General features: G+C 40.4%; 1 protein-coding gene across 3 annotated transcripts in view; it reads left to right on the forward strand.

The window, feature by feature from the left end:
- Positions 1–9397, forward strand: part of NFATC2 (nuclear factor of activated T cells 2) — a 393751-nt gene extending 384354 nt beyond the window's left edge. For 2 of the 3 annotated variants that reach the window (XM_069243636.1, XM_069243633.1), the window contains exon 10: positions 8554–8741. In XM_069243636.1, the coding sequence (XP_069099737.1) occupies positions 8554–8609 (56 nt within the window). In that variant the 3' untranslated portion in view covers positions 8610–8741. Of the gene's footprint in view, positions 1–8553 lie in introns of all 3 variants that reach the window. The other variant, XM_069243634.1, reaches the window with a different exon arrangement.
- The last annotated feature ends 5354 nt before the right edge of the window (positions 9398–14751 follow it).

A 14751-nucleotide genomic window follows, 5' to 3' on the forward strand; every position in this document is an offset into this window, starting at 1 on the left:
ATGCCTTTGCACCCTACACGCCACATCCGCTGCACAAGCCAGAGGCTGGAGTGGATGAACATCCTGATGCAAGATACAGCCATCCCTGGAACAAGCGTGGCTTACCACCATCTCTTCCTGGCTGCACCAGGCACTGTTCTTCACCATGAGCACCAATCTGGTCCACCGGCCACCCTTCTTCCTGGCCTTGGTGCTGCCCATAGCAGGGTGGCACTTTTTCTGCCTGCCACCCTAACTAAGCCCATCATGGAGCAGCTGGTGGGGGTGGCCAAATCAGGCGTGCCATTTTCTGCCTTGTGCGATGCACCTCTGGCCACTCGAGAGCCTGGAACCAGAGAAAGAGGGGGATGATGAACCCAAGGTTCACCTGGAAGCCAAGGATTTATGGGACCAGTTCCACAAGTGGTGAACAGAAATGGGGCTCACCAAGTCTGGTCAGTTAGTGTCTGCTCAGATCTACTTTATCTTTCAGTTCTCCCAGCACCTCTACACCAATCGTGCACTCTAATCGCCATCTCCACCCAGTTCCCTAAACAAAACTTGCAAACATGTCACCTGCATTCAGGGAAATGTTTTCTCCTCTCTTTGCTAAGACTGCAGTGGTACAAATGGGAACCACACAACTCTATAATTCAGAAAAAATCTCCTTAAATATCCCAAAATACATTTCTGTTTTCTGTCCAGAGAAAGTTTGACAGCAACCATGGTATTGCCATACTTTTGCACAATTTACAGAAACATTGTGTATGCTGCAATCAATGTCCGTTGGGATCACTTACAGATTTGTATATTGCTTTGTCTCACAGTCTTTCCTAGATCTTGCAGCTCAATGCTACAAGTGGATATATAAAAACACTCATATGTATATCAACACATTTATGTGTGTATCTGTCACTTGTAGATGCAAAGCAATGTAATCTGTATAGAAAATATGAGGCAGTGGTAGAGTTCACTAACCTCAATATTATGTATTCTTGAAAGCTGGTTACTGGAGCAGAAGGACATTCTAGAAGGGCTCCGGTGCCAGGCACATGCCTGTTTTAAAGTAACTTGATGAATGATGTCTGTGTCAGGGTACACGCTGTGAACATTGGTGTCTGGACTAGGGTCGACTGAACTCTGCAGAATCATGCTGAGTTTTTGGGCCATTCCACAGAATTCTATGTAGCAGAACCCATGACCTCCACTAACCCCTACTTTAAAGGTAAGGGCAAAGTGAAAATTGCTGAGGGCCCCCATCTTCCAAAGAGTCATCTATCTTACCTTTACACATTAAACTAGTTGAACCTCTCTACCTCTACTTCTAACTCTTGCTATCTCTTGTAAGGGCCTTCAATGCACGTATAAATATATTTTTGTGATGGGTATACATATCTATCATAGATACACACACAACCACTACACTGACGTGAACTCTAATATTAATGCAGGCTAGAATTAGCAGAAAACATTGGCAATAAAATGCAAAGTATCCCTAAGATGACTCTGGTACAGACAACCATTCTGTGTGACTGCAACACAATAAAGCTGAACAGATGTTGTGGCAGATGGTGATGTAATATTTGCACTATTGCTATAATGACAAATTCAATTTCACCTCATTATTTTGACAGTCTTTCTAAGAAATATACATTTCCAAATGAGGGACAATGTAACCTATCACCCAATACTTCCAACCTGAGCTCTTGACTTATTCAAGTGTCAGTGTGCTCGCTGGTAAAACATACGCTCCAGATGTAGATGCAAGATAAGCTTTATCAAGATTTGCACATGAAAATCTGCAGAACTGCGTTGCACGACCTGTAAAACATTAAGGCCCATATTTATAGTTTCATGCAAAACTGTACTAATGCAGTTTTGGATGAAAAGGTTTACTGCCGGCTAGCGCCGGCTGGGCTTCTTATTCAAGGAATGGCGCAATCTGGCACAAAGGGTGGGCTTACGTCAAGGAAAATGATGTTAGCCGGGTGGGGGTGGCGGTATGGAGAAGGAGGTTTTGTGCCAAAAAAATGACGATAGGCTGGTTAAAGTGAAGAAATATGATTCTAACCAGCCTACAGTCATTTCTTGATGCTAAACCTACCATACCACATGACTCCTGTCTTATAAAAGACAGGAGTCATGCTCACCACCCCAATGGCCAGCACAGGGGACAAGGGTCCCCTGGGCATGGCCATTTCACCCAGTGCCATGTATGACGGCCCATATCAGGGCCCCCAATGGCACTTAAAAAAAAATCAAAACTACTTACCTCTACTTACGTATACTTACCTTGCGATGGGGTCCCCATCCCATGGTGTCCCTCTGGTATGGGTGGGGTTGTCCCTGGGACCTGGAGAGGGCTCCTGTGGACTTATTCCATGGTGATCCAGCATTGAAATAGGCCCACAGGTCCCCTAACGCCTGCCCTGACTCAGGCATTAAATAATGGCACTAAGCAGGCTTAGCGCCATTATTCAGGCCCGCCTCCCTCCTCTGCACAATTTTTGATCGGGATGATAAATAAGGCGCTTGGGCCTTAGAACCATTTTTTGCCCGCGAACGCCTACCTGCATCTCATTGACGTAAGGTAGGTTCACGCTAGCAAAAAATGACTTTAACTCCAATATTTTGGTGTTAGGCCAGTCTAGAGTCAAAGTATAAATATGGAGTTAAGTTTGCGCTGAATTAGCGTCAAAACAATTATGCTAATTCACTGCAGAGAAGAAATCTGGGCCTAATTGCCTTATTTACTCAATATCATTCAACAATGAATTCATTAACCATGCCAGTGCTAAAAATGCTTTGTCTGTGCATTACTAAATATACTTTGCACTAAGGCACATGGGCGAGAAACAGTTTTGTACTCGAGGCACGCCATCCAGAACTAATCTCTATATAAAATCACCCAAGTGTACGTTGCGTAATATGTGCACTTTTGCAAAATTAACACATATTACACATTGGAAAGTCGTACAATTTTCTCTTTCTCCGTAGTTTTGCCTTATTTTCACTTGGCACTAGTATTTCACGAAAGCAAGTCTGCGCTACTTGGCAAGATTTTAGCCTGTCTTTAAATGCGCTTCACATGCCCAATTAAGTCTACTTTTGCATGAGTTAGTGGAGGTTTGTCAATATGCGATGAGCGCATTTATCGTCATGCTAATGACAATGTGTAACACAGAAATTGTTTGTGCCAGAAGCTGATTGCTCCACTTCGCGTTTGTAAACTCACTTGCTATGTATTAAGTTATTCTAGGTCACAATGTCATTAATGAGTTACACATGTAAAGTCCAAATGCTTTTTTTTACAGTGCACGTTTAACACATTTGCACACTGAACAATGTAGCTAAGTGCAATGACGCAACAGGTTCCGCACCCCTCTAAGGAAATGACCCTTTAAGGTCAGCCCCCCCCCCAGCTTTCACCTGTCTGCTATTATTAGACACAGGCCTACTACATGAAGGCCTTGAACGTTTCCCTTTGTATACTCAACTCATTTCCTAAGCAGAGAAAACAGGAAGTCACGTGAACCACACCTTGGTAGGCGCCACCATCATTTCATCCATTTGTCCTCCTACTTGTGGTTGTTTCGCAAAATGACAAATCTAAGAAATGGTTACATTTCTCCTTTTACAATAAAAAAAATCAAATTGCAGCGAGCTTCGAACTGGTAAATGATTATTTCCATGTCACACAGCATGGTATGGTGAATACTATCTCCAATATATTTATAACCTCGAAAGTGAGTTGGCGGTTCTAATGAGAACTGAGTGGGAAGTGAAAAAAAAAATACTTTTGTAAACAGCTCATCAGTTTGCACACAAAGGCGCACACACTTCTACACAGACTCATGCGGCAGTGTAAAAATCACAATCCTAAATATGAATTCACTCCGGTAGCACACATTTGTTCATATGCACTCATACACACGCACACATCATCCCGTCCATTGTTTGCTTTCAAGTATAAACGTTTGTTGCTACTCAAGTGCACAGAAGTATATTTTATGGCACATTGTTGGAGTCAGGTACAAATAGATGCTAAAATACATAGCTAAACAGTGCTAAAAAGCCATGCCAGCGAGAATGCACACTTTAAATACGTCTCACCTAAGTGAGCATCGTGAAAGGCTAGTGCCCCAGTTACAAGCAGCACCAGGGGGCGCGGTAAAATTCCGAAATTGCAAACTGTGGTATTTATTGGTCCTAGATCAAACTCAAAAGTGGGCATAGCATGCAGAATTTAGTGCCTACCGTACCAAATTTCAGGTGTTGATGATCACAGGGTAATTTTCTCAGGGTAAATTGCAGCAGGTTTGACCCACTGATATCCATCTTTTGAGACCAGATGCTGGATGCTGAGTTTGTCACACCCAATAATTACAAGGGGTAGCAACTTGTGCAATACTTGGACTGCAGATCCCTGCACACACGTGTTTGTGCAGATTCTGACTTCTACGGCTCACTTTCGATCATAGCCAAGGAGGAAAGTGAGAGTTTTAGCCATCTCGGGGTAGGTCTGCCATCAAGTCGATCTTGGACCAAACTTTAGTAGGGTTTTTGAGCTGATTCTCTCAGTGGTGGTTAATAACTCTATGGCGAGGCAATACTTATTTTTAAATCGACTAGTAGGATTGGAAATATCACAAGCCATCGCTGTGTGACCATATTTGCCTATTTCATAGAAACTTTCATGCTTCTAAATGTTAATAAGATGTTGAAAAGGCAAACTTATATTCATAAATTCCAAATGCAGATTAACAGAATTGGAATTTGTATATTTTTATGAATGGAAATTCCATATATTGAAATAGGAAATTCAACCTACTTGGGAGACTCTTCCGAGTCTTCTGATGAGACGTTAGTGTTAAGGAAGGAAAATAACCGGAGAAGGGGCTTCTGGGAATGGTGGAAATGCAAACAACTGTGAACATCCACAAAGTTGTAATTTTGTGGACATTACATATTGTGTGGCATACATGGCGGCATAATGGAATGTCAAGGCCCGTGCACCATGGTATATTGCCAATGCAGGCTCAAGGACCAATAGCTTTCAGGAGATACACGGCCCCTGAGCAAGTGGTGCAGTTTGTACATTTATGAGGGAGTCTATTGATCGCTTTCAGAAGGCATGCCAGTCAGTTGGCACTGAAAAACAGAACGGTGGTACGAAGACCACTGCTCACGCTTTCACTGCTGTCTTTCTCCAGGACAGGCACAACCTTGCACAAGTTATGTGGGCACCATAGAGAGAGCAGTGTTTGTAAGAATGCACTACCATTGCGCGCCCAGCCCTACAGTGAGGGCGCCATCAGCTCCATCCTGCAACCTTCACCTGTTTTTATGGTACTGTGTATAATGTGGAAGTTAATCCAGAAATTAACTAGCAATCTTGGTGCCAAGGTGTGGCACTGCAGTTTGAACTTTCTGAAGCTTTGCTACTAGACAAATAACAACCCTGAATTTTGGTAATTAGAAAAGACAGTGTTGCAGTTACTAGACAGCAGAGTAACTGTCACTTGCAATTTGTTGATAGTAAATTTGAATTGACCGAGAAGGTGTGAACCACAAGGACCAACTTTTTTGGTTCTCTCCTAAAGTGAAGAATTGTGGCATGACCCTCGAAAACCTCTACCAGTCTCCTTCAAAAGAAAACTCCAAAATGGGGCCCACCATGCAGAATTCTGAGCTTAACAGAGCAAATTCCACATGTTCTGGTAATTACAGGACTTTTTCTGCTGGTACATTAAAACATGTTTCCCCTGCTGAAATTCATCTGTGAAAATTGTAGCGGTGATGGGTATATAAAAAAAAGTAATTAACTAGTGTGGTTCATTACTTGGAATTCCATTCCCTGTGCAAACAGGCGTGTGCACATAGATCAAAAATTTATGGCCCATTTGTGGAATAGAACATTCAATATGGCAGCAGCAATGGACCAGTCAGTAGGCCCATATTGTCTGGCCATTAGTGGGCCTTCTCATCCCACTTTATATCCTGCTTTGATTTCCAGCTATTCTTGCGATACGCATGGTACTGAGGACATGGTGTGGCCTAGCTGGAGTTGCAGACTCTGAAACTGAGGAGCCAGGAGCCAGGTTCTAATCTTGACCTTGGATCATCAGCCTTCCATTCTGAGCAAAACCCCTAGGGCACTTTTCTTGCACCACTTAGCACCCCCCTACCACCACCACATGCGCACCATATATAATATACAGCACTCCATGGCGCAGGGTAGGGGCAATAGCATCTACATTTTTGATGCTACTGATGTACTGTGTAGGATTAGCGCCAACATTTTGGAACTGCAACTGTTCCAGACAACTATTCCCTAGTTTTGAAAGTTATTTCAGTAGCAGCAACTAACAACTTTCTGAGGTACCCTGGATGAAGGACTCTAGAGTAGCCCATAAACAAATACATGCAAGGTGATTAAATATGTAATCCATTCTAATTTTGCATTTTTCGAAGGGGAACTGGATCATTGGGTAATTCACAATTTAAAACTCTCCTTCAAAAATTAAAAACATTCTATTCTAATCAGGGCCGGCTTTAGAGCGGTGTGAACTGTGCTACCACACTGGGTGTGGAGCTCAAGGAGGCTGTATTTTGAAATAATTTATGGAATTAAAAGCACCTGCTGCAGTGCGAGCTCATTGTGCCCAGTAAGTTGCAGGCAATAATAAAAATATCAAGATACTCTGGTGATTAATGTACCTGCTGGAGAGATCTACTCCAAGTGTGGACTCATATTATAGTAATGCAGAGGTTTAAATTGCAGGTGCAACATGCAGGTGACAGAATTGTATTTTATGTAGATAGATCAGTGGGTTACTGGTTTTGTCATACAGATCATTTTGTTACTTGCAGTTCATAACTTACAATTCTTGTAATAAAGCACATTGAGCTATGAAACTGCATCAAGGAGCTGCATGTAAACTGCAATGGTTACATCTGGAACTTTATGTTTTTCTCCAGTCTTTCCTCATCATAAAGTTGATAAAAGGGTCTGATTCGGGTAGAAGTAAATTCTATTTGGTGCAGATGTTATGTGTATTTGTAAAGCCCACTATCAACCGTGAGTGTATACTGGCACAGATAATCCCAACCACTCTTTTACATTTTAAATCCTAAGGGCCATATTTATCAGTTCCTTGGGCCTCCTTGTGCCTCTCTAGCATCATTTCTTTTTACGCTAATGTGGGGTTAAGGAGGCCATATTTACAAAGTGGCATAGTGCTTGCATTGCACCACTTAGTAAACCCTTGCACCATACTATGCCTGTGCCAGGTATAATGTAAGCAAGGGAGGCATTCCCATGTAGAGATGTCCCAAAAAAATGTGCATTAAAATTTACTAGATTTCACTGCACCATTTTTGGTGTCATTTTTAATGCCTACTCGGAGCAGGCGTTATAATGATGCACTCATAATCTCCTGTGGGGCTCCCTGTACTTTGCTGGACTAGTGTCAACATTTTTGGTGCTGGTGCAGGAAAGCACCACCATAGCACCAAAAAATGTTGATGCTATTGTGATATTGTGCGCCATGGTGTGCTGTATTGTAATTGTACTTGTATGTATATAGCGCTTACTACCCCTGACGAGGCATCAAAGTGCTTTATGGCGAGCAGCACGCTCGTGACTATTGTAAATATGGTTCAACCAAGGTGTTGTGACGGGGTTTCGGGTGGGATGCAAGAAAAGTGGCGCATCAATGCTGATGTGCCACTTTCTTGTGAATGTGCCCCTGAGTTTGTGCTTCTCCTGACCAAGCACTCTTAAAAATGTTGCCTGCTAGTACCAGTGACATGTGACTCCTATAACTTCTAGACTTTCATTGCCTTATGGAGCATTTCCTATACATTGATTTACACACGTATGATTCATTGTCTCTGTATAATGTGAGAATGGTATAAAGTGCACTGACACCCCTCACTGTTATGAATAGTGCTATAAAAGAAATTAAATGCATGTGAGAAAGGGGCTATGGTGAGGTGTGAGAGAAGAGCTATGGAGAGATGGGGCACTCTTGGTGGGTAGTAATGATGGAATTCGCTGAGAAGCGGGTCCTTAGGTGGTGGATGAATGTGCATTTTAGGAGTCCAGTGACTGAAAGCAAAGAGTTCAGGAAAGCACGTAGGTTTCAGAAGAATGTAAAGAAATGTTTTTTCAATTTTGTGATGGGCAAATATTTTTAGTTTCGGAACACTACATAAAACAGATTCCCTTAAATCTTTAGTTTTCAGAATAAGTAAAAGGCATAATGGAAGAATGTAAGCTCGAGGGTTCCCACTTGCAATCCAATATTACACAATGACACATGCCTATTTATGAGAATGTCGAGTTAACACTCATCGTTATACAGGTATTTTTAAGTTAGAAACCCGAGCAGATGCTTACTTACCCTCATTCCACTTCCTTTAATTAATTACATTCTTATTAATTGAATTATAGCCAACATTGAAGAACTTAATATTCATTCATTGTGCGTTTTATTAAATCAAGCAGCTGCTCTAGGTTTGGGGAACTCTGTGATGTATTCATATTTTGATGTGTTCTTCTATTTACAGTCAATGAAATTATCAGGAAGGAATTCTCTGGAATCCCTACCAGACGTCAAACATAAAAAACAGATTTGTGAGGCAACTTTCACTGAACGCTTCCAGAACTGACCTCTGTGATCTCTCTACTTCTCTCACCACCTTCTGTTTCCTCCCTGGTCACCTCAAGGCACCGATTCATTTCATGGAACAATGTACTGGCAGTTAGATGATTGTCTTAGCTGAGCAACATCCCACCACGTAAACATGGGAATGACCCTCTTCCTCTCTCGAACATTCCACTGTGCGGTCCCAGCACGGGTCTAACCGGGGTGGCCTCTGGCAGAGAATGAACCAGGATGCGCCCAATTGGATCCTGAGAAAGAACAAACCGTGGAGGACTGGGGGCGTACTGCTGTGTTTATGCTCAGAACGAGAGCACTTAGAGGATGTCCGCTGAGGAGTGACGTACTTCTCACCAGAGGAGGAAGCCTCGGCACCGCATTCGATAAATATTTGAGCACTTTAGAAATCAAAATCCTCAGGCAAAATACATAATTTGGCAGCCCATTTACGATAAACATGCCATTTAATTTCTATATTGTCCGCTCTTCAAAGATGGCCCGGAAACATAACTGAGTTTTAGGAATGACAGATTTGCATATTATAAGTACTCTTTGGACAAACTTCACTTGCTTACAAGTGGCCTAACACAGCACCCTGAAGATTTATGAGAACTCATGGAGCATGACATGCAGCTACTTTTTTTACACCATATGAAGGCTAAATTTCATTGTCTTCCTACCTCTGCATGCCTTGGTTCGTCAAGATAAACTGCCTTTTAATTACCAGTGTGAATCAGAATTAAATGTCCAACAATAGTTGTATCGTATTGCTTATTTCAAGACCAATACATGCATTTGCAATTAATGTTTTTAATACTGTTTATTGTTCTAAGCATATATTCTGTATGCCAGATATTTATTCATGTTACTGGTATTAGTGCGCCACAAAAAAAGAGTGCTCCTGTTCTAACATTTAAGTTTAATCTGGTAAATGTGTATTTTCAATATGTCTGATACGGACTGAAGACGAAGGGTCACCGTCCGACATGTAGAACTGCAGCGGGAAGCAGTTACCCAAGTGACTAACACTGTTTAGACTGGAAGTGTTTCCTGAAGACATGGTCTTTGCCACAGTTGTAGGTTCCTAAATGTTAGAAGAGCTGTAGCAACGGTATTTTACAACCTTAGTGGTAAATGGCTGTTTGTAACTGGAAACGTATAGAAATGTGCTACTTTTGACATACATATACCAGCATTTGGGTCATATTTCAAATTATTACACAGCACAACAGAACATATCACGATAGCCCACTACGATGCAAAATAATAACAAAACACTGGGAAAAGCAAAAGTCAGTCAAAACAGAATGCATCCCAGCAACCACAGTAAAGCAGAATAACACAATGCGACACTGCAGCACATACATAGCAGCAGAAAAAACAACATTCCACCAGTAGCACAACAAAATACACCACAACAAATAGACACAAATATTGCTTCCATCCATTACCTTTTCCTCACTTCAAAATACGTTGGTTAAATGTGCTTGCACCAAGCACTGCTCTACTTAACACAATAAAATATAAAATTGTGCCGCTCAAAATTGTTTTGTGATCTGACCCTTAAACTCGAAAATTCAATACTGTAACATTTCCACTACTGGAATGCCTTTCAGTTACTGGAATGCCCTACCCATGGCTTAGAACTTCCTAATATACCACTAGTCACAATTGCTAGCAAGGTGTTGTGTTCAATACTCAAGTGTTGCTAACCCTAATCCTAGGTAGCTCCTTTGCAACACCTGGGATTTAACTACAGATCGTTTACAACTGAGAATTACTTTACCTTTTGACACTTTTAGTATCTGACTTGTTTATGACTTTTACCATTTACTGTTTATTAACATGCTCATCATGCCTCTTGTTTCAAAAAAATCTTGACATCGGGGTCAAATGTCGTGTGATGTGACTTCCAGTGATATCACTGAAAGTGCAAGTGTTGGTCTCCTTCTGATTTTCGTTTAACCACACCACTGGCTCAATGATTCTCTTTGAAGCATTGAGAGGGAAGCCTATCCACATTAAGCAGATTATAGCATACAAGCATACGACGAAAGGGATTTTTAAAATTTAAAACTCTTACCTATCAGCTCTTTTACTTATTCACTGTGCTCGCCTGCAGCTCATGTGTTCCTCGTGCTATCACAGCTTTCCCTGCTAACCGGGAATAATGATATTGAGCATAAAGTAAATCAGCCAATAACAGCATCCTGTTGCCATTATATGGTTAAACATGGTGGGCAAAATACTGAGGGGCAAAATAATGACAAGGTAAATTTATGTAGGTAAATATGGCTTTACTTTGCTCAACTCCATATAAATGGACCTTGGAGGTACGTATGTACCTATCTTGAAGTTATGTATGTATATGCAGAGTTAAGGATAGTAATCAGTACTTACCTGTACTCATCTACATTCTTGATATTTTGTTCTTTGATATTTTGTCCACAACATTATGGTGCAATAATATTCTTGAAATTATATTTTGATATAGAACTGTTATTAAAGGTGAACGCAGCAGGCCTTTGTCCTACTATCAGCAGCTTACAACAACACATTAAATCACATATACATTCTTGCAAAGATAAACGGACTCTGGCGGTCTGTAGGGACTACTATCAAAAGTGCATAGACACATGCATGCGTTCAACATAAGTTGCACAATAGGTAAGTCTTGATACACTCACTTCCTAGTAAAACTTCAATTTCACCAATTCCAAATATTTTCTGTGTGGTCCTGTTGCTCATAACTGGGTTATTGAACCGCTTGGGCCCTTCGGTGACATACATTTCAGTGACACACCTAACCTCCTTGTGGAGATGGCTAGTAGTGTTGCAAGGCCTCAGATGGTAATTTCATTTAAGCAGCAACATTGTTCTCGTTTCCAATAGGAAAATATAAATTCCAATAGCCAAAAAATGTTATTCTCCTCTTACGTCCATTAGTAAGCACTAGCAACTTGACTACTGGAATTCCAGACAAAGATTGCTTGTGCCAACATCACATTTTAGAGCGCACATGGTGCTTCCCACCCAGATGTAAGGTGGATTTAAGTTGATAATTTAAATAGAGTGGATTTTTGCATAACCATATGCTGTTCACCAGAGTGCCATTGACCAGGTGAATGCTTATCAGAAGTCATTGACAAGGCTTTTGTTATAGTGAGCGCGTTCATGGTCTTACCCTTTTCTATATTTTTCAAGGTATGCTGAACTTTAAGAAACATCATTGCAAGAATGACATATGAAACATAAACAAATCAACATTTAATTTGTTAGACAATCATTGGAATGCCAAGCCCACCTTCCCTCTTGTCCAGATATACATTTATGTTTTTTTAAATGCATAGTGACCTGCATACTAGATACAAATGCTGTGGCTTTACGTGTAACATTTAAAAATGTGTACATACCTTATGTAAAGAAAATAATATATATATTTTGTGTCCATATATTTATATATAAGAAAAATACTCAAGTAGCATATGTTTCGTTATCCCAATGATAGTCATCGACAAAGCTTTTAATTTTGAGTGGGACAGAGGTTTTGGCAAACATATTTTAGGTGCAATCCTCACTCCATTGATTCCACTATCCAAACTGTAGTCAGCAAAATATCTTTCATTTGTCTGATGTCATTTATTCGAGAATAGGGGTGTGTTATGTATAAACAGAGTGTTTGGAGGGAAATAAATGTACATGTACTTGTTATACACATGGTTAAGTATTCAAGTATGCTTACATTCAGTGTTAAACTTCATTTTTCCAACACCTGTTATCATAAAAATGCATCATGGAGAACAGTTTCTAAACATACAAAAGTATGCTTTCTCATACTGAGCATCTGGTCCCTTTTCCTTTTACAGAATCATTATTTTGTTTCTGATGGGATGTTGCAAACAGCACTTAAAAGGTAACAGTGGATTGTTAGCAATCTGCTTTCACATTGTTTGCACACGAGAAAATTCTGTCTTTCCTTACTTATCTGAATGGCCTACCAGAGTGCCTTCCTGCCATTGTACCAGCCACCCTTCAATTAATTGTGTTCACAGAGTTAGAGACGTTAGTATTTCTCTTGAGTGTTACTAACCCATATTAAAGAGTTAGTAATGCTACAACTCTCACTGGATTTCAAACCCCTATTAACTAAGCTGACAATTCAGAGCAAATACTTTTAAAACTGGAAGAAATATGAAACCTGCATCACAACTTTAAACTCCTATGCCCATATTTATACTTTGTTTGCATTGCCTTTGCATCATTTTCTGATGCAAAAATGGTGCAAACTTACAAAATACAATAATATTTTGAAGTTTGCTCTGTTTTTGCATCACAAAATGATGCAATGGCTGCGCAAACAAAGTCTTGATATGGGCCCTAGTATTTTGAAGCTATGCAACACTGAGATCAGGTTTAAAGGGAATGACGTTTGCCTTATATTTTAGAATATAATTTTTTACTTTATCTAGAGTAAAAAAAAATTCACAATTGAAAACGGAAACAATGTAAGCATGGGTACCCTCTCAACCCATGGCAGTATGGTTTCATTGTAAAGTAAAGCAAGATCAGGGTCTGACTGAGCTAGGGGCTAATCTGTTAAGCCACTGTTTGGGTTGTTTCTGTGCAGGTTTGTGGGCCTGTTTTATTGTCTAGTGGGTCTGTTTTTCTGTTGATTCCCTGATAAAACTACAAACATCTACTGTAGCAAGCTCGAATGGACACAGACTCCCTCACTTTCCAAAACACCTATAGAGTCTGTACAAGTTGAAAACTGCCCTTTTTGCAAATGTGGGCCACCTTTTTAGCTATCTGATTTGCTAATGGAGGACACTTTTATTTTGGTGCACTTCTGTCCCAGTCCTACCTTGACGGAGATTTAAAGGTTATTTTACTACTACTAATGTGATTTTAGCCATATAAAAAGAAAGGTGCCCTGACCTCAGCTTCCACACCCTTTAACTTCAAGAAACGCTTTATTTTTTAATTTGAAGTATGTTTACACCTCACATACACTTCTGTTTTGAAGAAGAGCCTGAACTCCTTCAGGCACATAGAGCCTATTAATTCATCAATTATTTCTACATCTTTCCTAATGTTTGTAAATTAAACAGATGAGAACTCCAGGTAGGACAAACTTTTCATGTTTAAGAGCATCAGTTTGGATTACCCTTCCGCTATACTTTCCAAACGTCTTAGACCCTATTCACAAAGTAAAGTTTGGTTGTAAAGATATTGCAGAGAAATACACAACAGTAAATGCCACTCAAGGGGTGTGGATAAGGTATTCCAAAATGTGGTTTGCTTTAAAAGTTTGAGAAAGCTCACAAACATGTACAATTGTGGGCTTTCCCAAATTCCTCACCTAACTTGGAAGGATAACTCCAGCCAAAGGCAAAAGTATTTCCACTTTCAAGATGGAAAAAGCAGAGAGCCCCTGAGATTTGCTGGTGATGTGGAGGATGGGCTGTTTCCATGAGAACCAGTGTATTCCCTACATAAAAAAAAAGATTTGCACAGAGGGCTGAGTTGTACCTATGTAGAGATCACCAATACAGGGAAGTTCCACAGAGAGAAAAGGAGCCTTTAGAAAAAGTTCATGTCATTTCTGTTCCCAGAAGTGCACCTGTAAAATCTGTGCTTGGCACACTTTTCTTGGCTTAATACTGGGAATGATTATGAATAGAAAAAAAACATGTGAAAGTCTGCCTAGGTGCACTTGTAAGAGTTTTTACAAGAACACAGCCTACAGTTAGTAAAAAAAGGGAATTACATTGCACGATCCAGCCTATTACATTTACTAGCAGAAAGAAAAAACTTTACAGTGACTCATTTAAACAATGTCTGGTGAAGCCAATAGGCCTAGCTTCTAAGTTTAGTGCTTAAAAGACTACTGTGGTGGAAAAACAAGCAAAAAGCAAGTGCTTTCTCATACAATTTATGTATGATATAAATATTTTAAAGTTCAACGATTCATTGTACTTTGAGTTGTAATATAGTCCCACATCTATTGCAATGTGATCACTGCATAGGAGGGAAATGGTACACCAAACCACCAATTCCATGAGGTGAGAGAGAACTATCCTCTGGGTGGAGTCAAAGCTCT

The sequence above is a fragment of the Pleurodeles waltl genome, chromosome 7 (genome assembly GCF_031143425.1).
Source record: "Pleurodeles waltl isolate 20211129_DDA chromosome 7, aPleWal1.hap1.20221129, whole genome shotgun sequence".
Classification (NCBI taxonomy): Eukaryota; Metazoa; Chordata; class Amphibia; order Caudata; family Salamandridae; genus Pleurodeles; species Pleurodeles waltl.